At 39.4% G+C, this 22,302-nt stretch overlaps 1 protein-coding gene across 2 annotated transcripts in view; it reads right to left on the bottom strand.

Moving 5' to 3' along the window:
* Positions 1-1,955: 1,955 nt before the first annotated feature.
* Positions 1,956-22,302, bottom strand: part of TBC1D31 (TBC1 domain family member 31) — a 60,946-nt gene continuing 40,599 nt past the window's right edge. Inside the window, exons 15-22 of one of the 2 annotated variants that reach the window (XM_060127919.1) lie at positions 22,101-22,253; positions 20,959-21,094; positions 16,762-16,854; positions 14,058-14,198; positions 12,745-12,939; positions 11,797-11,920; positions 4,470-4,562; positions 1,956-2,737 (exon numbers count right to left, since the gene is read on the bottom strand). In XM_060127919.1, the coding sequence (XP_059983902.1) occupies positions 2,604-2,737; positions 4,470-4,562; positions 11,797-11,920; positions 12,745-12,939; positions 14,058-14,198; positions 16,762-16,854; positions 20,959-21,094; positions 22,101-22,253 (1,069 nt within the window). In that variant the 3' untranslated portion in view covers positions 1,956-2,603. The remainder of the gene's footprint in view (positions 2,738-4,469; positions 4,563-11,796; positions 11,921-12,744; positions 12,940-14,057; positions 14,199-16,761; positions 16,855-20,958; positions 21,095-22,100; positions 22,254-22,302) is intronic. The other variant, XM_060127921.1, reaches the window with a different exon arrangement.

The following is a 22,302-nucleotide window of genomic DNA, read 5'->3' as shown; positions in this document are numbered from 1 at the left end:
ATCGACACTTTGGCAGCCCTTGTAGAGTCATCGTTACAGCTGTAGCGGTCACAGTGGAGTCACAGTGGGAAGGCCTTTAGCAAATATTCAAATCTTGCTCAACATCAGAGAATTCATACCAGAGAAAAACCTTGTGAATGTGTGAGAAGGCCTTTAACCAAGTTAGTAACTTATTCAACACCATTGAATTCATACTGAAGACTCTTTAAGTGGAGTCAGTGTGGAGAGGGATTTAGCTGAAGCCCCACCTTTATCCAACCAGAAAGAAACCTTAGGAATGTGATGAATACGAAAAGGCGTTTAGGAACTGCTCTTCTCCAGCTAACTCAAGGGAGTACTGGAGAAAAGCTTTGTGACTGTAGTCAGTGTGGGAAGGATTTTAGCCAAGCTCAACCTTCATTCAATTCCCAGAGTTTATATTATAAAGAAATTGGGGGACTTCTTTGGTGGTCCAGTGGCTAAGACTCTGCGCTCCCAATGCAGGGGGCCCGGGTTCGATCCCTGGTTAGGAAACTAGATCCCACATGCCGCAACTAAGACCCGGTGCAGCCAAATGAACAAATATTAAAAAAAAAAGAAGAAAGAAATTGGGGTCGGGTTGAAGATATACTGCCAAGAAGCAGGAAGAGATAATCAGAAATGTATTTCGTAGATGTCATGAAATGTGCTAACCTCCGAAATGCCAAGCAATCCCACGTGACTTACGAGACTGGGCCAACTACCGCTCTGCTAAGCCAGTGACTTTATCAAGATCACTGTTGGGAGAATTGCAGGCTCAGGGAAAACTAGAGGGAAGAATGTAATAAAAAAGAACTTCATGTCATTGAAAGTATGCATAACCCACTTTCACTGGATGGATAGAAACTTTTTAAAAAAGTTTAAAATATTATAAGACTATAAAAGAGTGTGTGCGCGCGCACAGTTTGCAAAACCAATCTGAATGGATGTAAATTCTAGTAAAAGAGGACCTGAAGTAGAGGTCAAAAACGGGCAATATACAGTTGATTCTGGCTGGCAGAATCACAATATTTTAGAATTCAAATGCTTTTTTAAAAAAAAAATTAGGCTGAGCGGGATCTTTGTTGCAGCACACGGGATCCTTTGTTGCGGCACACGGGATCCTTTGTTGCGGCACATGGGATCTTTAGTTCTGGCACGTGGGCTTCTAAGTTGCGGCATGTGTGTGGGATCTAGTTCTCTGACCAGGGATTGAACCTGGGCCCCGAGCATTGGAAGGGCAGTGTCTTACCCACTGGACCACCGGGGGGGGGGTCCCTATAATTCAAATCCTTTTAGGTGAGCAATTTCTAGCCCATTGAAGTTGCAATCACACCAGAAATATTTTATATCCTGTGACTTTCTGTTGCCACATACACACACCAGCCTGGCCCATGAAGGTATGCTTCTAACTGACAAAGATGAGGCTGATGAAAGTGCTCTTGGGAAACCAATGCCTTGTATAATGATGGGGTATTTTTTTTTTTAAATTGTTTTTCCTGATGTAATCTAAGGTGTTTTTTTCTCTTTTTTTTTTTGGCTGCGTTGGGTCTTTGTTGCTGTGCGCGGGCTTTCTCTAGTTGCAGCGAGCGAGGACTACTCTTCATTGCGGAGCACAAGCTCTAGGAGCGTGGGCTCAGTAGTTGTGGCACGTGGGCTCAGTAGTTGTGGCACACGGGCTCTAGAGCACAGGCTCAGCAGTTGTGGCACATGGGCTTAACTGCTCCGCGGCATGTGGGATCTTCCTGGACCAAGGCTCGAACCCGTGTCCCCCGCATTGGCAGGCGATCTGATTCTTAACCACTGCACCACCAGGGAAGTCCTATAACGGGGTATTCTCTTAGGACTTCGGACAAAAGAGAGCATTTGGCTTACCATAAGATTATCTTTGTACCAAAACAAAACACTCATATGTACTGTGTGCTGTGTGTTAAGCACCATACCAGGAAAAGCACTATATCAGGAACTTTATACACATTATCTTATTTAATCTTTACATCAAAGACCACGTGCTGTTTCTACTCTCCCTTTAGAAATGGGTTCAGGGAAGTAATTTGCCAAGATGCTGAAGCCGGGAGCAGCCCTGTTGTGGCGCTGAGCCGGTGCCGTCAGGAGAAGAGGAGACAGTGGCCTGGGTGCTGCTGGTACGGTGGATCGCGGGCGAGGGGGGGACCAGCTGCTGGGGGCAGAGGGGCTGGCAGGTGGGCCTCTCCTCACTGCTCGCGCTCTGGCGCTGCTGCTGAGTTCTGGCTCAGTCCTGGCTGCACAGCTGCTGAGGTGGTGTCGTGTTCTTTATTTCTCCGTTCACCTTTAGAATAAAACCTCATCCACTAAAGTTCCTGAGGTTTATGCTGGTCCTTGAAACCTGAAAGGGCCTAATGCAAAGCTTTAAAAGCTTCAAATTTTTTTTATTGTGAAAAGTACAATAAGCCATTTACAAGTCCCAAAGCACCAGAATTAAAGAGAACACATAATTTTTATACACACATATTTTTCATACAAAAGGTTGATCTTTATAGGAATTTAAAATAAATAATCTGAAAATCAGTGTCACTGATTGCAAAATAGGTATCTCGCTCTTTGACTCTCTCAAGGTGACCAGCCTCCTAAGTAGCCAAAAGATGAGGCGTTTGACATCTGTTTCGAGCCTGGGTGGCGAGTCTCTGGCGGAGATTTCTCACTCTCTCCATAAGATCCCATTCCATGGTGTCCCAATGTGTTTTTCTTTGGTTTAATGAAACTTGAAAACAAAATTTAAAATTAACAACAGCTAATTTTAGCAATGGTATAGTGTTTAAAGGTAAATACGTTGCAAAAAAATCAATCATGAAATGAATATTCTAAAAACAAAACTTCTTAAACAAAAAGCCAAACATATTACCTGCCCATGTGGTTCCATTTACAAGTCAAATATTTATTCGTTGAATTGAATGAATGCTGTTAGAGAACTTATCTGCTTTTGGTTAGCTTTTTTTTGATTTGGGAATACAGATGACCTTTTAAATTAGGAAGAAAGCTTGTTTAAGAGAGAATTTGAGTTCTTTGCAATAGTAAGTTTCTTCACCATGGTGCTTATTGTAATGAGAAAATTCCAAGGTGCCAAAATTAATATTGTGAAATGTACACCATGACCACTTCTCCTAATGCTTAAATAAATAAGTCAAGTGCTTTTTATAGTGGCCAACGCAGGGAGAGTCCAGAATCAAGATTAGAGCATTACAGTGTGTCCAAGTGTAACAGTCATTTCACATTGATTTAGAGGGGCTAGTAAATACTGGAATTCAAAACAGAAGCATCTTAAAAATATACTTCTCTGAAACTTAGTTACATATTCAAATAGCTTCAATTTCTGAAAACTGTTTTTCCCCCAAGGAATAAAACATTTATGCTTTTCTTGTTTTGCTGCCAAATGAGAAACTTGCCAAATGTCCTCAACTGGATTTTGAAATTTAGAACTATCTAGTTAAAAAGTTCTGACGTGTCAGAATAGAGAACAGTTGAGAATCTCCTGTCCTTTCATTTGACTTACACATGACTTTTGGTTTAATGCACATCCTGACACAGAATTTAGAGATGCACATAAGAGTATGAGTTAGCAAGGATGTTTTACACAACACTGGAACTCATGACTTGTTACCAGGTATCTTTCTTATAAAGCTGGTCTTTTGGGGACATTATATACAAATCTGTTCTTCTAAAAGAACTCAAAACACACTTAAATTCTGCTTCACTTATATGACAGTTTTACTGAAAAAGTTGGATGAAATAAAGTCTAACAGAATTTCCGGTCCCTTCCCCTCCTTTTAAACACAAACCAAGTAACTTACTGGGGAAACTGTTAGCTCCTTTATGGGCTTAATGCTATGACTACATTTCTGTGAGATGTTTCCATCCCATCCCTTCCAGAAATAAACAAAAACCTCCAGTTAATCAAGTCAAGGGATCAAAAGGCAACTAATCACCATGGAGCCACCTGCCCTCAGCAGTTCTGAGCGAGCTGGCCCTGCAGTACATCTCAGGGCCCAGAGCAGACACATGTTTCCAATGGTTGCTGGAGGGAACTCAGCCCAGAATAAGAGCTGAGAAAATTCAAATATGTAATAGCTTTGAAAACTAATCCTGAGATTTTCTTTTCACGAGGATGTAAAAAATAGTCATGAATATCATTAATTTAGTTAGTGACCGACTTCTATTGGAGCCTCCAACTCTGTTTTGGGCAGCAGTGCTGGTGCTAGAGAAACAGTCGCACTAATGATATTTGGCAAGCTTTCTCTACTTGGGGTTCGAACTGACCCAGTTTTTCTCCCCAGCTGGAAACCTGAGAATCTTGCTGACTCCACTTTAGGATTTCCATGATCAATGCCCTGGGAAAATGGTCTCAACATGCTACAACTATAACCTAAGCCACAATCTTGCTTAAATATTGCTAAATCGAACATGACAGGAGACATCTTTCTTGTTTGTTGACTTACTCTGTGTCAAGGACTCCATTTCAGAAATGTCTTTTAACTGTGAGGTTCTAGGCAAACAGCCTGAGGCGACCCATTCATCTTGGCACCTGGGCACTATGTTATAAAAGTGAAAAAACAGAATGTTTGGGAGTGGATAGAAAGCCATGATTAATTCCAGACGGTCCCTAGTGAATTAAAAGTGCCAAGGATAAAAAGCCCCTTAGTTTTCTGGGAAGAATGCTGTCACCATTCAATAGGCAAGGGAAGTACAGTTAGTGAGAATTAAGAGCTGAGCTGAAGTTTTGGTAAAGTACTTTAAAAACACCTTTAGCTAAAACAAAAAGCCAACAAACTACTGAAAAATACAGGTGTTAGTATAGAGATCCCAAACATTTGTTGGGAGAGACTATTAAATGTGATTAGCAAACCTTCCTTGAGAACACCTGTGAGCTGATCACTACCAGCTTTAACCAGGCAAGGCACGATCACTATATACAGCAGACCAGAAGCAGCGACAGGCAAGTTTTGTTTTGTTTTTTTTTAATATTTTTATTTTTATTATTTATTTTGGCTGGGCTGGGTCTTAGCTGCGGCACGTGGCATCTTTAGTTGCGGCATGTGGGATCTTTAGTTGCGGCATGCAGAGTCTTAGTTGCAGCATGCGGGATCTAGTTCCTGACCCGGGATGAAACCCTGCATTGGGAGCATGGAGTCTCACCCACCGGACTACCAGGGACATCCCAAGCGATAGGCAAGTTTTACCTGGACTTATTAGAGTAGGAAGCATGGCAGTGTTCCACACCTAACCAGTGCCACCTCCTATTTTTTTTAACATCACTCCCCACTTCAAAATTTATACTCACCCTTCAGCTGTGTTTTTACTGTTTCCTAACTCCTACAGCTTTACATCCAGTAAGACATCAGAGTCCTTTTGATTTTTTCATCCTAATGTCACTTAGGATGTCCCTTCCTTTCTACTCCCATCACCAGGATCCAAGCCTCCATGAGTCAGGCCCAGACTGCTCGGGTCACACTGACTCATGAAGATGATGCCTGCCTTTCACCTGGGCTCAAGAGCTTCAGCTACTGGTTTTTGTGTGTGTGTGTATGTGTTTTGTGTTTTTTAAAATTAATTAATTTTTTAACATCTTTACTGGAGTATAATTGCTTTACAGTGCTGTGTTAGTTTCTGCTTTATAACAAAGTGAATCAGCTATACATAGAGATATATCTCCATACCTCCTCCCTCTTGTGTCTGCCTTCTACTGTCCCTATCCCACCCCTCTAGGCGGTCACAAAGCATCGAGCTGATGTCCCTGTGCTATGCGGCTGCTTCCCACTAGCTATCTATTTTACATTTGGTAGTGTATGTATGTCCATGCCACTCTCTCACTTCATCCCAGCTTACCCTTCCCTCTCCCTGTGTCCTCAAGTCCATTCTCTACATCTGCATCTTTATTCCTATCCTGCCCCTAGGTTTTTCAGAACCATCTTTTTTTTTTTTTTTAGATTCCATACATATGTGTTCAGCTAATGGTTTTAACTCATCGTTTTAGCTCAATGAGTCATTAAGATAATGTGACTAATTACCAAAAGATTAATTTTGAACTGGTGTCAGGGAATGGAATATAAGAGGCATCTTAAAATATCTGAAGGGCTATCATGGTAGTAAGCATAATCTGCATTGCTCCAGAGAATAGCTTGTTTTTTTTTAATTGTAGTTGATTTACAATGTTGTGTTAGTTTCAGGTGTATGGAAAAGTGATTCACTTATGTATTCTTTTTCAGATTCTTTTGTATTCCAGCTTACTACAAGATACTGAATATAGTTCTCTGTGCTATACAGTAAGTCCCTGTTGTTTATCTATTTTATATATAGTAGTGTGTATCTGTTAATCCCATACTCATAATTTATCCCTCTCCCCCTTTTCCCCTTTGGTAACCACAAGTTTGTTTTCTATGTCTGTTTGTTTCATAAATAAGTTCATTTGTATCATTTTTAAAGATTCCACATGTAAGTGACATCATATGATTCATCTTTCTCTGTCTGGCTTACTTCACTTAGTATTATAATCTCTAGGTCCATCCATGTTGCAAATGGCATTATTTCATTCTTTTTCAAGGCTGAGTAGTATTCCATTGTATATATGTTTTACATCTTCTTTATCCATTCATTAGTTGATGGACATTTAGGTTGCTTCCATGTCTTGGCTATTGTGAATAGTGCTGTAATGAACATTAGGGTGCATGTATTTTTTCGAATTAGAGTTTTCATCTTTTCTGGATATATGCCCAGGAATGGAATCGCTGGGCCATATGGTAGTTCTCTTTTTAGTTTTTTAAGGAACCTCCATACTGTTCTCCATAGTGGCTGCACCAATCTACATTCCCACCAACAGTGTAGGAAGGTTCCCTTTTCTCTACACCTCCAGCATTTATTTGTAGACTTTTCTGATGGCCATTCTGACCAGAGAACAGTTTTTAATGAGACGGTTTACAAAAAGAAAAGCAGGTTCAGCTTTACATAAGGAAGGAGCAACTTTTAAATAAAACACTGGCAGAAAATGGAATGAGGTAACGAGCTCACCAGCTCTATTAGTGTTCTGGCATAGGCTGGATAACCACTATTGCAATGTTGCAGAGATGATTCACATATCAGATCCTTCCAAATCTGAGATCTCACAGTTCCTTGTCTCTCATCTGTCCTCCTATATCCCTCCTGCCCATGGCTATTGGGGAGGATGAATTAAATGCCGTCTTGTAAATATCACACAGCCAGTGGTTCCCCCCCTTTGCTTATAGCAACGTTTCAAACACTGCTGAGCAGATCCACCTGTGAAACTTTAAAACAAAAATCTAGCTTTCCGGTTTTTTAAAAAAAATTATTTAATTTTGGCTGCACTGGGTCTTTGTTGCTGCACGTGGGCTTTCTCTAGCTGTGGCGAGCGGGGGCTACTCTTGGTTGCAGTGCATGGGCTTCTTATCGCGGTGGCTTCTCTCGTTGTGGAGCACGGGCTCTAGGCACGTGGGCTTCAGTAGCTGTGGTGCACGGGCTTAGTTGCTCTGTGGCATGTGGGATCTTCCCAGACCAGGGATCAAACCCATGTCCCCTGCATTGGCAGGCGGATTCTTAACCACTGCGCCGCCAGGGAAGCCCTTTCCATTTTTTTTTAAATCTGCAGAATTAAATGTGAGGTCCTGACTATGCATTTTTTAAAAAATTTGTAATGTATCAAAAGATTGCCATTCACTGGCTAACTGTAACAAATTTGAACATATAAATAGTACAGTAAAAAGTGAAAGTTCTTTTTTCTATACTTTTTTGCACTACAACTTGCTTTTTTCCTTCATTTAATGTATTTATTTTAAAGCCCCAAAAGTGATTCTTATTTAAAATTAGTATTTATTTACTGAAGTGGTATTACCTGTACCTCACAAAATTCGAAAGGAACAAAAAGGTACAAACTAAATTTCCTTCCTTTCCCTAACCATGTTCCTTGCCCAGGAGGCAAGCCCTGTACTCTGTCTTCCGCAGGCCATTCTGCTCTGCAGCCAGGCTGGTCAACAGGATGAAGCCCACTGCTCAGCCTGAAGGTCCCCATCACCTACATGCTTCAGTGATATCTTTAACCATTCTTGTACAGAAGCTCTCTGCTCCAGCTGGCCTAACCTGAATCACCATGACAGGCAAGTCTCTGCCACTGATTCATTACTTTTAACAAGTTCTGTCTCATGCAAGGAGTTCATGGAGGCGTTTGGTCGGGGAATCCACAAAAATGATTATGGGAAAGTGCTGTGTGTGTGTGTACGTGTATGTGCATGTTTCTGGGAGAGATCCTCAGAGGGACCCACAGACTGTCAGTGGTTAGAAAATGGTGTAATATAATGTTAGAACTGTAACAAAATTAAAAATCGCCTAGTCTATAATCTTCTCATTTTACAAATGAGGAAACTGAAGACCAGTAAACATTTCTTAATAGGCACAAATGAAACACAAGTGGGTAAATAAACTAACCAGAGATACACAGCTTATTGACTCTGGCTAAGATTCTTTAAACTCTGTCTTCGTTTACCATGAGGCTGGAACCAGAACCTGGTGTTCCCGACATCCAGCCTGGGCTCCTGCACCACATCATGAAATCCTCCCTCCCTGAAATGTCCTCCAATTGCTCTAAGCTCTTCCCTTTCTTCAAGGCCCAGTCGCTTTAAAACCTGGTCCAGTGGCCCTACCTGGCAACCAGCATTTACGAATGTCATTAAAAAAATGTTTCACTGAGGTAATTCACATATCACAGAATTCACCCCTTTCAAGGGTACAGTTCAGTGTTTTTAGTATACTTAGAGTTGTATAATCATCACCACTAATTCTAGAACATTTTCATCATCCCCCAAATAAACGTCTTACCCACTAGTGGCCCACTCCCCTACCCCTCCCACCCACAAACCACTAACCCCCTTCTGCCTCTACAGGTTTGCCTATTCTGGGCATTTCATGAATAGAATTCATATTAACATGTGGCCTTTTGGTCTAGCTGCTTTAACTTAGCATAAGGTTTTCAAGGTTCATCCATTTTGTACCATGAATCAGTAGTTAATTCCTTTTTATCACTAAATAAGATTCCATTGTGTGGCTATACCATATTTTGTTTATCTACTCCTCATTTGATGGGTATTTGCGTTGTTTCTACTTTGGGGCTATTATGAATAATGATGCTGTGAGCATTCAGTGTACAAGTTTTTGTAGGGATATGGTTTCAGTTCTCTTGGGTATATACCTAGGAGTGGAACTGCTGGGTCATACAGTCTCTCTACATTTAACCTTTTGAGGAACTGCCAGACTGTTTCCCAAAGTGGCTGTACCACGTCACATTCCCACCAGCACTGTTCCAATTCCTCTGATCCTTGCCCCCACTTGTTAATGGATTACATCCATGCTACTGATCATGAAGTTGTATCTCACTGTATATATATTTTTAATTTGAATGTTTTCTCATGTGGTTTTGATTTGTATTTCCCTAATGACTAATTTAAGCTGAACATCTTTTCATACGTGTATTGGTCATTGTATATCTTCTCTGGAGAACTGTCTGTTCAAATCCTTTGCCCATTAAAAATCTGGACTAATATTTGATAAGACATCACTCGCTATTCAGTTTAAGTTTATGGGCCTAGGATTTTAGAAGCAGTGAGGGTCACCCACATTGTCCAGAAGGTTCTATTTTTTGGGAAACAATAAGAATTCCCCCCCATTGCTAATAAAGATTGACACTAGGCACAAATGTAAATAAATGATCTGTCGTGGGCACACTCACCTGCTTCCTACTTCCTGGTGCCTCGCTTCTAGGCTCTGAGTGACAAACCAATGCGGAGCACTTGCAGTCAACATGCCGTTTTCCTAATTACAGCTGATTATCCTCCAGTTTTAGGATTAAGTGACACGGATTTAATCTATACACCCTGATTAAGGCGATGATCAAATCCTTACACATTTGCCTTTTGAAAAATGAATGATTATTAACCAAACTATCTCTCATTGGTGAAATTTAGGAACGTCAAAAAAGCGTAGGTGGCCTGGGAGGAAGGCACCCTGGAGGCAGAAGGGCCACATGTAGGAAGACTACGGACGCAGGGAGCTTTTTGCAGTCTCTTTCCTTTTCCATTTCTAAATTCGTAGGTTCTCCAAGTCTCAAATTTCTTTTCTTTCTAATGTTGGGGTAAGTGTGACAGGGTTAGGGAGAAGTGGCAGCTCCAGTGGTTTGTGTCTTTTAATTTGTGACATTCTGCTCCCCACTTCCCCCGAGGGCTCCGGGTGCTATTTGGGACCTAAACCCAAAAGCGTGAGAGGTGATGAGGGGTTTCAAAAGCAGCCTAATTAAATGATGATAGCATCTAACCTCTATTTTTGCTTTTCAATCTGTGCACTACAAAAGTAATGACAAAGGTAATGCACAGAGCAGCATTAGTCGTAAAAGCCCAAAAGCGGACACAACCCAAATGTCTATCAATTGATGAGTGGATAAATAAAATGTGGAATACTCATACAATGGAATATTATTCTGCATTAAAAAGGAGTGAAGTACTGATATATGCTACAACATGGTTGAACCTCAAAACATTATGCTAGTGAAAGAAGTCAGACACAAAGGACCATGCAGCATATGATTCCATGTATATGAAATTTCCTGAATAGGCACATCTCCAGAAACGGGTAGGTTAGTGGTTGCCAAGGGCTGGGGGGAGTAGCAGGAAATGAGGACTGACTGCAAATGGCCATGGGGTGTATTTGGGGCTGTGAAAATGTTCTAAAATCGATCGTGGTGATTGATGGCTGCACAACTCTGAATATATTTTTTAATATATGGTAATATAATATATGGTAATACAATACTGTTGAATTGTACATTTTTAATAGGTGAATGGTATGGCATGTGAATTACACATCAGTAAGGCTGTTATTTTAAAAATTAATACATAAACATTTTATAAAAGACTGAAACAATACAAGATATAGTAAGACAGAAGTTCCCTGTAAAGGTACTCTATTTTAGAATTTTAAATTTATTATTATTATTATTTTGGCCGTGCCATGGGGCTTGTGGGATCTTAGTTCCCCAACCAGGGATTGAACCCGGACCACGGCAGTGAAAGCGCTGAGTCCTAACCACTGGATTGCCAGGGAATTTCCAAGAATTTTAAATTAAAAGTTTGATTTTTCATTGAATGCCACTGGTAAGCCTTGCACCAAAACCTAATGTTTGATTAGATCCTATAATAAGTTTCCTTGTGTTACTTTAATAAACTGTTGTTCTGAGGACCAGCTATTGGCAAAGCACACATTTTTACTAAAATTAACTAGAAATAGCACTTTGGGAACAAATCATAGCCTAGTACATTAAGGGGATGCCAAGGACCGTGGAATAAAACAATTCTACAGGATGGCTGAGAAATTTTTCTTAATTGGAGCTTTTTTTTTTTTTTTTGCAGTAAGTGGGCCTCTCACTGTTGTGGCCTCTCCCACTGTGGAGCACAGGCTCTGGACGCGCAGGCCCAGCGGCCATGGCTCACGGGCCCAGCCGCTCTGCGGCATGTGGGATCCTCCCGGACCGAGGCACAAACCCGCGTCCCCTGCATCTGCAGGCGGACTCTCAACCACTGCGCCACCAGGGAAGCCCGCTTTTTTTTTTTTTTTCAAACAGCCCCACCTCCTCATCCCACCCTTTTAACTGAGCAATAATTTGACTAAAAGTGCCAAAATACATCTCAGGGATTTATCCATGATGAGAGACCACAGTAAATGAATGAAGGTGTTAACACCACGAAGGGAGAGAGGAGCATTCACGATGCTCACCTGTATGACACGGATGTTGAGCGTGTATCTCATTCTCCAGGAACCACCTTCTAGAGGCATCTGAAGGAGCAGCAGCTTTCTTTTCTGATTTCAAATGAAAGTCCTGTTCTTCAGCTTCCTCCCACTAAATACAAATAAATGAAAAAAAAATCACATAAATTTGTGCTAATGCAAGTTCCTATAGTGAAGTAGCCCCTTTTGTCTCCTCTACTTTATATTTCCAAGGCATGTAGGATTTATTTGGTATTAGGGAATCTGGGTGCCTGTCTTGGCTCAAGGCTGTTGAAGAACCCTGAAAGCAGAGGCACTTCTGACGTCCCTACTATTCAATTCCTCAGAGTGCCATACAGGTCCCAACTGTCACTGAAATAATTCATTTCAATACATTTCAGATCTCAAACCTTATGGGATTGAGTTTTTAAAATTAATGGATGGAAAGGTATCCATGAGAATGAAAGACATGCTCCAGGAAATAGTGCAGAAAGGTTGAAGGGGGCAGTTTTTCTGATGACCTTGGAGCCAGGATACCAACCGTGGACTGCCCACCTCCAGACTTTTCATGTGAAAAAGAAAAATACTTCTATCTTGCTTATAGTTACTGTTATTTTGGTTTTTGTTACTAATAGCTACATATAATTCCTAACTGTTCAAAGTCTTTTACGTCGCTAGTATAAAAAATTAGGTAAATTAAAGTAGTGATATTATACAATCAGCTAGAACAAATCCACGAGGTTGGGAATTTGAGACACTAATGTAACTGAGAAAGACACTTAGTCATTCTTAGGTGGCATCAACATTGGACTTCTCTGAGCTCTACGTATTAAAATTAGATCATCTTTAAGATCTTTTCAAACACACATTATGTGGTTTGATGCTATTGCCATTTGATTATGTACTATTTCAAGATTTAAATGATTAATAACAAGAAGTTTATAACACCATTCTTACCTTTTTAGCTTCCCCCTCCATCACTGCATTTAATACTTCCATTTCTTTCTTTCTGTTTTTCCGAAGCAGTTTGGCCACTTCCTGGTAACATTCATTTCGGTGTAGATCATTGCATCTTTGTTTATGTAAAGCTTGAATTCGCCAGTCAGTATTTAGACATGCTTGTTCAGCTTTTGCCAAATTTTCTTCAATTAACTAAGAACAATTCGTAAATTTCAGAAACAAGTTTAGACTACATAAAATAAGGTATGTCCATTCAACGTATCCAAGCGTCCAGGACAGATGTTCACAACCCTGGTTGCATATTAGAATCACCTCAGTGTTTAAAACAAACTGATGTCCAGGCTCCACCACGTGTTTAAATCAAACTGATGTCCAGGCTCCACCACAAACCAACTAAATCAGTCTCTTTATCAGCAGGATATTGGTACTTCTAGAAAGCTCTTCAAGTGGTTCTAATGTATAGCCAAGGTTGAGAACTTCTAGGCTAAGGGATGGGTGGAATTAAACAATTCCTATGTTTCAGTCCTTTGAAAAGGAGTCAGAAGAACCTATTTTTACAGACTGGACAAAAGCCTATAAGGACAAAAAAGGGGGGAGGGGATATTCTGGGGGGGAAGCCAAGGGACAGAACAGAAGGTAGGGAAATCTTACACCATTCCTGGCTTTTGGAACAGGGCCAGGCCCTGCCACAGACCCACTTACCATTTCGTTAAAGGGATAATTGACAAAGTTCTATGCTGAAGCCCTCAAATTCTATTTCCATTCATTTAAGCCAGCATTTCTGAAAGGATACTCCGCAAGAAATTCTATAAGATAAGTTTAAGAAACTTTCTTAAAGATTCACAATGTGCCATATCCTCAAATCTGGCATGGAAATACCTAACTTTAAGACAGCGTTTTCAATACGTGTCATCCCCATTTTATTTAATACTAGTTATTGATATTCTACAGAATACACTTTGGAAACGCTGGCTTATATACCAGGCAGAGACCTGATGGTTTGCAACTAATCCACTCAGGGGTAATTTCGGAGACTTAACAATGGAGGGCACTAAAATTTATAAAGTTATTCCCTACGTATTTTCTTCCAAGTCTTGAAATTCTCTAAGAGTATAAAAGACACATGTATATGGCTGTCAGTGAAGTAAGTAGCCTCTAAATAAAATAATGTGAATTTCTAGGAACTGTGATAACTGAAGCAAAGAAACAAATTAACTTTATAGAGTTCATTATTAAATTCCTTCTTTTAAAAGAATGGCAGATGGTAATTCCTCCTTCTATAGATAACACTAAATTCATCATATTTTTACCTTCTGAGTGTTTTGGTTCTGAGTTTGATCTGTTCCTATCGGTCTATGAAACATGTGATCTTCAAGATCCACTTTTCGTTTATTGGCGTCTGCATCTTCTCTCATTTCTTTTGCAATAGCTTCTTGATTTCTAGTGAGATTCTGTTAAAGAAATCATTTTAAAAAAATCACCAATCCATATAATAATGATGTTAGAACACAAAAACGTCTTTGCTCTTTTTCAGAATACCAAAACTGTAATCATCTAATTTTCAAAGTAAAGCAAACAGTGGTGACATCAGTGGAAATAAGAGTAAGGACCTCTGAAAATTCTCTCATCTATAAAAGCACTGAGATCACTGGCAAAACAAACTTTTTTCAGAACTCTGGAAATAAACTGAAGGCTTAAAGCAATCTGGGGAGCATTTATTCATAAAAATGGCTGAATCTTAGTAAGAAAGACGAACTTTATGGCATTTTAAACTTGCATTATTCCTATTCCTATTCCAGCCACCCCTAAGCTCTGCCATTAGCTTTGAAAATCATTAGCCTGGCAGCCAATGGAGGGGACAAAATGGAGTTGACGTCCTTGTAACTCCCATTCCCAGAGAACTGTCATCATCTGACTTGGAAGACCCCACTTCCAAGGCTGTTTTTATTTGACCTGACTCATAACTCACCTGTAGCCTTTTCCCTGGGGATGTCTGCTGAAAACCATCAGGGGAAACTGTTGAACGTCGTGACTGTCCAAGGCAGTGGATCACAGAGCAAACAACAGGCCAATCAAAAAGCTTTGTAGGAAGAGCTGGGGAATCAGATACCTATAGGGGGCTCTGAAATGCTCCAACAGATTCCAGGGACTTCAGAAGGCCGTGTGCATGTGTACAATGTGCGCATGCCAAGGGCTGTGTGAATGCTCAGACCTGAGAAGGTCCTAAGCGCTCAGCTCTGGTGAACTGAGGTTTTGCAAAATCAGGAAGTGAAATCTAAGAGAGTTGTAAACTATCTAACTTGAGTGTTGAAAGTGTGCCCGAAAATGATGCACACGGTGCCTCTCGGCAAAGACTAGAGGCTTTCTGGTTCAAGGGACCTGAGGAAATCTCTGTCTCGTCACCAGGCTACCTGAGTAGAGACTTCAGTGGCTACGCATGACAAAGAATACTTTACAGAATAATTCAGAAAAGTCACTAAGCAAAGAAACAACAAGAGACCCTTAGGAGAGAAAAGAATGTGATTTCCAGAAATGTCCTCTTACTTAAAATAGCTAGTTTTCAACAAAAAATTACACGATATAACAAAAACCAAGAAAGTATGGCCCTACATGCTTTAAACAGACATTAACCACATGATCTCCAAAGAAGATATAAAAACGGACAATGAACATATGAAAAGATGCTTGATATTAGTCAACAGGTAAACAACAAATGCTAATTGAGGAACATTCTACAATCTATCTGGCCTATATACTTCAAAAGTATAAGTGTCATAAAATATAAAGACAAGACTCAGGAGTGGTTCCAACTGAGAGGAGAATAAAGAGACATGACAACTGAAACAAATGGAGTAGCTTAGATTTTCTTTTGCTATAAAAGACATGTTTAGGACAACTGATAAAATGTGAATACGGTTTATACAACAGATAATAATATGTTAATGTGCTGATTTTGATCACTGTACTGCGATTATGTAATAAGGATTCCTTGTAGAAAATATACAATGAAGTATTCAGGGGTAAAAGAGCATAATGTCTGCAACTCAAACAGCTCAGGAAAAAAAAGTGTGTGTGTGTATAGACAGAAAGAGAAGGATAATGCAAACTTAGCAAAATGTTAATATTTGAGAATCTGAGAGAAAAACACTTTGAAATTTTTAGTATTTTCTTGCAAAATTTCTGTTAATTCTGAAATCATGCCCCCGGTGCCACCACTCCACCTCCCCCGCAGAAAAGATAGTAAAAAATAACCTCAAGCTTAGTTCAAATGAATGAATTGTAATTCAAAATCATAGGAGACTCAGTGTAAATTCCTGGGGCTCAGATTTAGAAAAAGTTCAGTGTAGAAACTTAAAGTGTTGTAGTTATGAATGGATGCTATGTTTTAAATCTTATTTAATGTGAGCAACAAACAATCATATGCACGTTACCTGTTACGTATTTGTAGTTATCGCTAATTTCAAACTCAGTCTGACTTTAAGAGGACTGAAGGAAGTGAAAACGTGGTTTCAACATTAAATAAATGAGTAACATAATGCTTTTCCCCAACAAAAAATATCTACAGCAGTAAGAAAGTTTCCAGTGTCTTGGAAACTGAATTATATGTGCTAAAGTAGGTCCTTGCTGATTTGATTCCAGAAGCTTCAAATTTCGAGTGCTTTACAGCTCGTACCTGACTTACCTGGTAGGATCCTTGTGAAGTACTGGGTTAATTTTGCAGTCACTGTTACACAGATATGAGGAAACTTAGGAAGTTAGTAAAAGATCCTGAGGCAAAATCTGGGGCTTACATCTGGTGCTTCAGACACTAGACTAAGTTGTTAAGAGAAACATGAATTAAAGAATTACAACAAACTGTGCATTCAGACATTCTGGCTACCTTACAATCCTGGATAACACTATACTCTTCTTGAAAAAAAAAATAAAATGAACATTAAAAAACCTTGAATAAACTGTCTAAAAACAGTTCGTACAAACTCTGCTTTTCTTCTATTGGAAGTTGTTGATTTCTACCTTCTCGTGAAGGCTCTTTTGTGATCCGAGTTCCAGACGTCTCACTTCTAGGTCTTTGGCTGTGGCAACAATGTCTCGATCTCTCATACGTACCTACGGCCAAATAACAGACTGTCAATACCAAAAACAATTTACATAAATATTTTTTGTTTAATAGATGAAGTAATCTTGTGATATGAACAACCCGCTAAATGCATTTAAAATAAGAGGTATTGGGTTTTTGAAACCAGAGTAATTGCCAATCCATTAACATTCACTGTGGAATCTAGAAATAACGTCTGAGTTAAAGTTAAGCATAATTTTCTAAAAAAGAAAACACAATTACCATATGCTCATCTGCCCAGACTGGGAGAACAGATGGCAGCTCTTTCCATATTACATTAGCCATATTATGAGTTAGAAAAACTTGAGCAATTTCAATTCACAGTGGATAAAAATATAAAATGTTTAATCTTATTCGATATAACATTTATTTAATGTTCTTTTTGATTAAACTTCTATACTTTTCTAAATTCGGTTTGGCAACTAGTAATTTCAAGTTAAAATTTACTGTGGACTGTTCAGCCTGTATGTGCCCTGCTTGGACTTAGCCCATTTAAAGTTCACCTTTCTCAAAATCTGATTACTTGGGAGCTTTTCAGTCCTATACACTAGAGGATTTGGATCAGGAACTCTTTAGATAGAGACTCCTGGGAACTGTCTTAAATACTTGGCTGCCTAAAATGCTCATTCTTTAGGAGTGAGAATAACATGATATGTGTTTCAGAACAAAACAAAACAAACTATAACCCATGAGGCATCTAACCTAATCATTTCATCCAACCAGTAAACGGTTAATGATTGCATTACTACTTACACGCATAAGGCAAAGTGTTAGATATTGTAGACAAACTATCAAATACATATAATCAGAGAAACAAACAGTAAAAATGAGAGTATAGTGGGATGTGCAAGGACATGCATCCAAGGAGTAAAAAAACCACGGACGGAAAACCAGTTCACCTTAAAGAGGTTCCTGAGAAAGCAGTTAGCTCAGAGGTGGGGAGACTTGAGTTGATGAGGCAAGAGTAGTTATAATGCTGAGGTGGAGGAGACGTTTGGCATAGCAAATAATGCTTTTTAGGAATTTCAATTACAGAAGCTCTTTTGCTCATGAATTTTCAGAGATACAAACAGCTATGTACCAGAGCAAAACAGATCAACTTTGCTTGCTACTAACAGATGTCTGTGTCACTTGTACGTGTCACTTTGGACTCAAGCTGCCTTTCCTGCTGGTGCCTGAACGGTGAGTAGAGAAGCTTCTGCTATTTAGCAGGGTCAGAGCTCACTATCAGACCAGGGAGATGGAAGGGCAGGAGGCTGGAATGGGAGGCAGAGGCCAGATCGTGCCACTGAAAGGACTTGACAGGATTCTTTCACCAAAAAAACTGCCTTCCACTATCTCAAAGGGGTTTGGAATAAAGAGATCAGAGTTCCAAGCCTGTATTACTTTTGGGGAAGAACATAGATTTTCTAGAATAATGAATTACCAACCTCATTTACTAGATGAGATAGTTAAAAGAAATCATGGATTTTAAAAACCAACTTAAAGTTAATTGGCTTTAAACAAAACAAAGTATTATCTCATGCTATAAAAAGAGATAATAGATTATTAATATAGATGAATGAAAATCTTAAGAAAAATTTAAATATTTACTACTTTATCAAAAGCAAGTTTGAAACTCCTTAATTAGTTTACAAATTCAATGCAATCCTAATAAAAATTCCAATAGGATGGGAGGATTCAGAGAGAGAGAGAGAGAGGGAGAGATAAAATTTTCAAAGTCTATTTGAAATGATAAACATTTGAGAATACTGAAGAAAACTCTTTTTTTTTTTTTTTTTTTGCGGTACGCGGGCCTCTCACTGTTGTGGCCTCTCCCGTTGCAGAGCACAGGCTCCGGACGCGCAGGCTCAGCGGCCATGGCTCACGGGCCCAGCCGCTCCGCGGCATATGGGATCTTCCCGGACTGGGGCACGAACCCGTGTCCACCTGCATCGGCAGGCGGACTCTCAACCACTGCGCCACCAGGGAAGCCCCCAAGAAAACCCTTTAAAAGGCACACTAATTATGGTAATTAGGCCTACTAATTAGTAAAACATTACACAGGTGTTATTCACACAGTGTGGTACTGGCTTAGGAATAGACAGCAAAGGAGGAGATCAAGTTTATAAGGGAACTGAACATTTAATAACCATCAGCTGGCAAAATGACTTCGCTAATATTCAACAAATGCTGCTGGGAAAACTGACTTGCCTTTGGAAAGAAGTAAGCTTGGTTCCTAACTCATTCCTTATATTCAATTTTCAGACACATCAGGGGCTGGCAAACTTTTCCTGTAAAGGGTCTCAGAGTTAAATACTTTAGGCTTTGTGGGACATCGTTTGTGTCAGCTATTCACCTCTGCTGTTGTAGTGCGAAAGCAGCCAAAGAAATATGTAAACAAATAAGTGTGATCGTTTTCCAATAAAACTGTATTTATGGTCACTGAAATTTGAATTTCATGTTTTAAAAATTTAATATAATTTTCATGTCATGAATTATTATTCTTTGATTCCGATTTTTTTTAACTACTGAAAATGTTAAAACCATTGTAACTCACGGGCCTTAACAAAACAGGTGGTGGGTCAGATTTGCTGGCACACAATAATCTGCTGACTCTTAGGGACTTCCCTGTGGCGCAGTGGTGAAGAATCCGCCTGCCAATGAAGGGGACACGGGTTCGAGCCCTGGTCCGGGAAGATCCCACATGCCGCGGAGCAACTAAGCCTGTGCGCCACAACTACTGAGCCCACGCTCTACAGCCCGCGAGCCACAACTACTGAGCTCGCATGCCACAACTACTGAGGCCTGCGCGCCTAGAGCCCATGCTCCACAACAAAAGAAGCCACTGCAATGAGAAGCCCGCGAACCTCAGTGAAGAGTAGCCCCCGCTCGCCACAACTAGAGGAAGCCCGCGCGCAGCAACAAAGACCCAACGCAGCCATAAATAAATAAATAAATAATTAATTAAAAAGATAATCAAAGATTTAAAGAAACAACAGAAAACTACAGAACTAGAAGAAAATAGGCATAAGTGGTAATATAACCTTAAATGGGAAGGTTAATAAACATGACAGAAAACCTAGAAGTCATAAAAAACTAATGAAGTTGGTTATCCAAAAATTAAAATATTTTACATAATGAAAAAAAGACACTGCAAACATTCTTAAAAGTCAAGAAACACAGACCGAGCAAAACATTCTCAACAGACAAAAGGATTAATGCCCTGACTCTATGCTGTGAGGCAAGCACTATAGCCACATATAACTGCTGAGTCACTTAAAATGTGATTAGCCCCAATTGAGGTGTGCTACAAGTATAAACTGACTATTAGATTTCGAATACTTCGTACAAACAAAAGGTAAAACATCTCAATGACAATGTTTACTAATGACATACTGCAAAGATAATTTCAGATATACTGAGTTAAATATTATTAAAATTAATTTCACCTGTTTCTTCTTACTTTTTAATGTGGCCATTAGAAAACTTAAAATTACCCATGTGGGTCACATCATATTTCTATTGGACACTGCTGCCCCAAATGATAAAAGAGCCTGTGTAAATTGGTAAGAAAAAGAGTAACTTGGTAGAAAAATGGAAAAACGATTTAGATATGCAATTTTTAGTTCTACAAACGAAGATTAATAAAGGAAGAGACTGGGCTTCCATGGTGGTGCAGTGGTTGAGAGTCCGCCTGCCGATACAGGGGACACGGGTTCGTGCCCCGGTCTGGGAAGATCCCACATGCCGCGGAGTGGCTGGGCCCGTGAGCCATGGCCGCTGAGCCTGCGCGTCCGGAGCCTGTGCTCCGCAACGGGAGAGGCCGCAGCGGTGAGAGGCCCATGTACCCCCCAAAAAAGTAAATATAAATAAATAAATAAAGAGACAGTTAACATCATTAGCAAAAAAAACAAAACCATTTTTCACCTATCACCTATCAGACTGGCAAATATTAAGACTGATGCACTCCAAATTGACTAGGGTATCGGTACTCTTATATTCTCTTTTTTTTTTTTTTTTTTTGCGGTACGCGGGCCTCCCACCGTGAAGGTGTTCGTTACATTTAAATAAGAGTTAATGGAGATAATGTATGAGAACTAAGAATAATAAACCTTTCTCTCAATTTCATCATCCAGTCTTCTTAGCTCCATTTCACGCTGTTCTTGCTGAAGCTGCAGAAGACGCCTTCTTGCAGCATCTTGCAAGTGCACTTCCTTTACTTTCAACTCTCTTTTCACAGCAGCTAGTCTTAAACACAAAATACATCAAGAGGAATAAATAAAACCATTTCCCAATATATATTTAAATGGAAAAATACTATGTTTCACAACAATGAAAGGCCTGCCACCTATTTTGGTCCGCTTTCCCAATTCAACTGGTGCTATCATAACATGGGTTTTTATAATATATAAATGAAAACGCTCAATTACAAAATAAGCCTGCATTCATGAAAGTGACAAGTCCACATGCAATTGGCTATTTCTTCATACTCAAAAATTCTCTAACAGGTCTACTACTCAGATCACCTCAATACAATTAATATCCTTTATCTGAGAAAAGGCGGCCCCCAAATACTCCAATGTTACCAAAGATTATGTATGCTTATTCTTTTAGAATTTTAGAAGGCTGATGGCTCAGTTCAGTAATTTTTTTTAATTCACACCAGAAATCTGTTTCATAGTCCTATCCAAAAATAAGAATCAACAAACACTTACAGGAGTGATTTTCCCAACAATTAGCCTTAATCTCAATGCTTATCCCATGATCTTAACTAATTTAAACATTTTGCCTTATTAATGTATTATTGAATAAGCATTTAATACTTCTTTCCCTGTCCTCCAAAGTATGAAATGTACAATGAGACAATCATTTTATGTTTCATTTTCAGGTCACACAGATATGTTTAAAACACAATTTAAAAAATTATACTCCACTAACCAGCATTGTGTTGCAAGGCATTTCTGCCCACCGTAAAAGGTGCCTTAGATCTTGTATTACTTCTGAATAATCAGAGCAAGTTATATTATACTCAGTATAGCTTTAGAATTACAGTTTACTATATGCCAATTTTTTGAAAAATGTATTATAATTTCTTTTTATTAGCTTAAACATTTGCTTAATGGAAATAGCAGAGCTGGGTAATACTATACAAAGTGAAACTGTATATAATTATATATAATTTCATAATAATGAAAGAAATAAAAATTATTAAAATAACTCAGATGTCCAGCTTTTTTCAAAGTGTTAAACATACTTTTGTCTTTGCTGTATCATCATCTCCTCCTCTTGTAAGGGCGTGTCTCTCCTTGTTTCTTCAGCTTTACGAAGCGGTTCCTGTTTTTGGTACCAAGCTTCATCTTCAACTCTTTGCTGGTCTAGTTCAGCTTGCATGTCTTCAACTGCCTGCCTAGAGTAGATAATATTTATTATTATAACAAAACGCAAATAAGAAAACT

Source organism: Lagenorhynchus albirostris, chromosome 17 (assembly GCF_949774975.1).
Source record: "Lagenorhynchus albirostris chromosome 17, mLagAlb1.1, whole genome shotgun sequence".
NCBI lineage: Eukaryota > Metazoa > Chordata > Mammalia > Artiodactyla > Delphinidae > Lagenorhynchus > Lagenorhynchus albirostris.
This window is presented reverse-complemented; position numbering and strand designations above follow the sequence as displayed.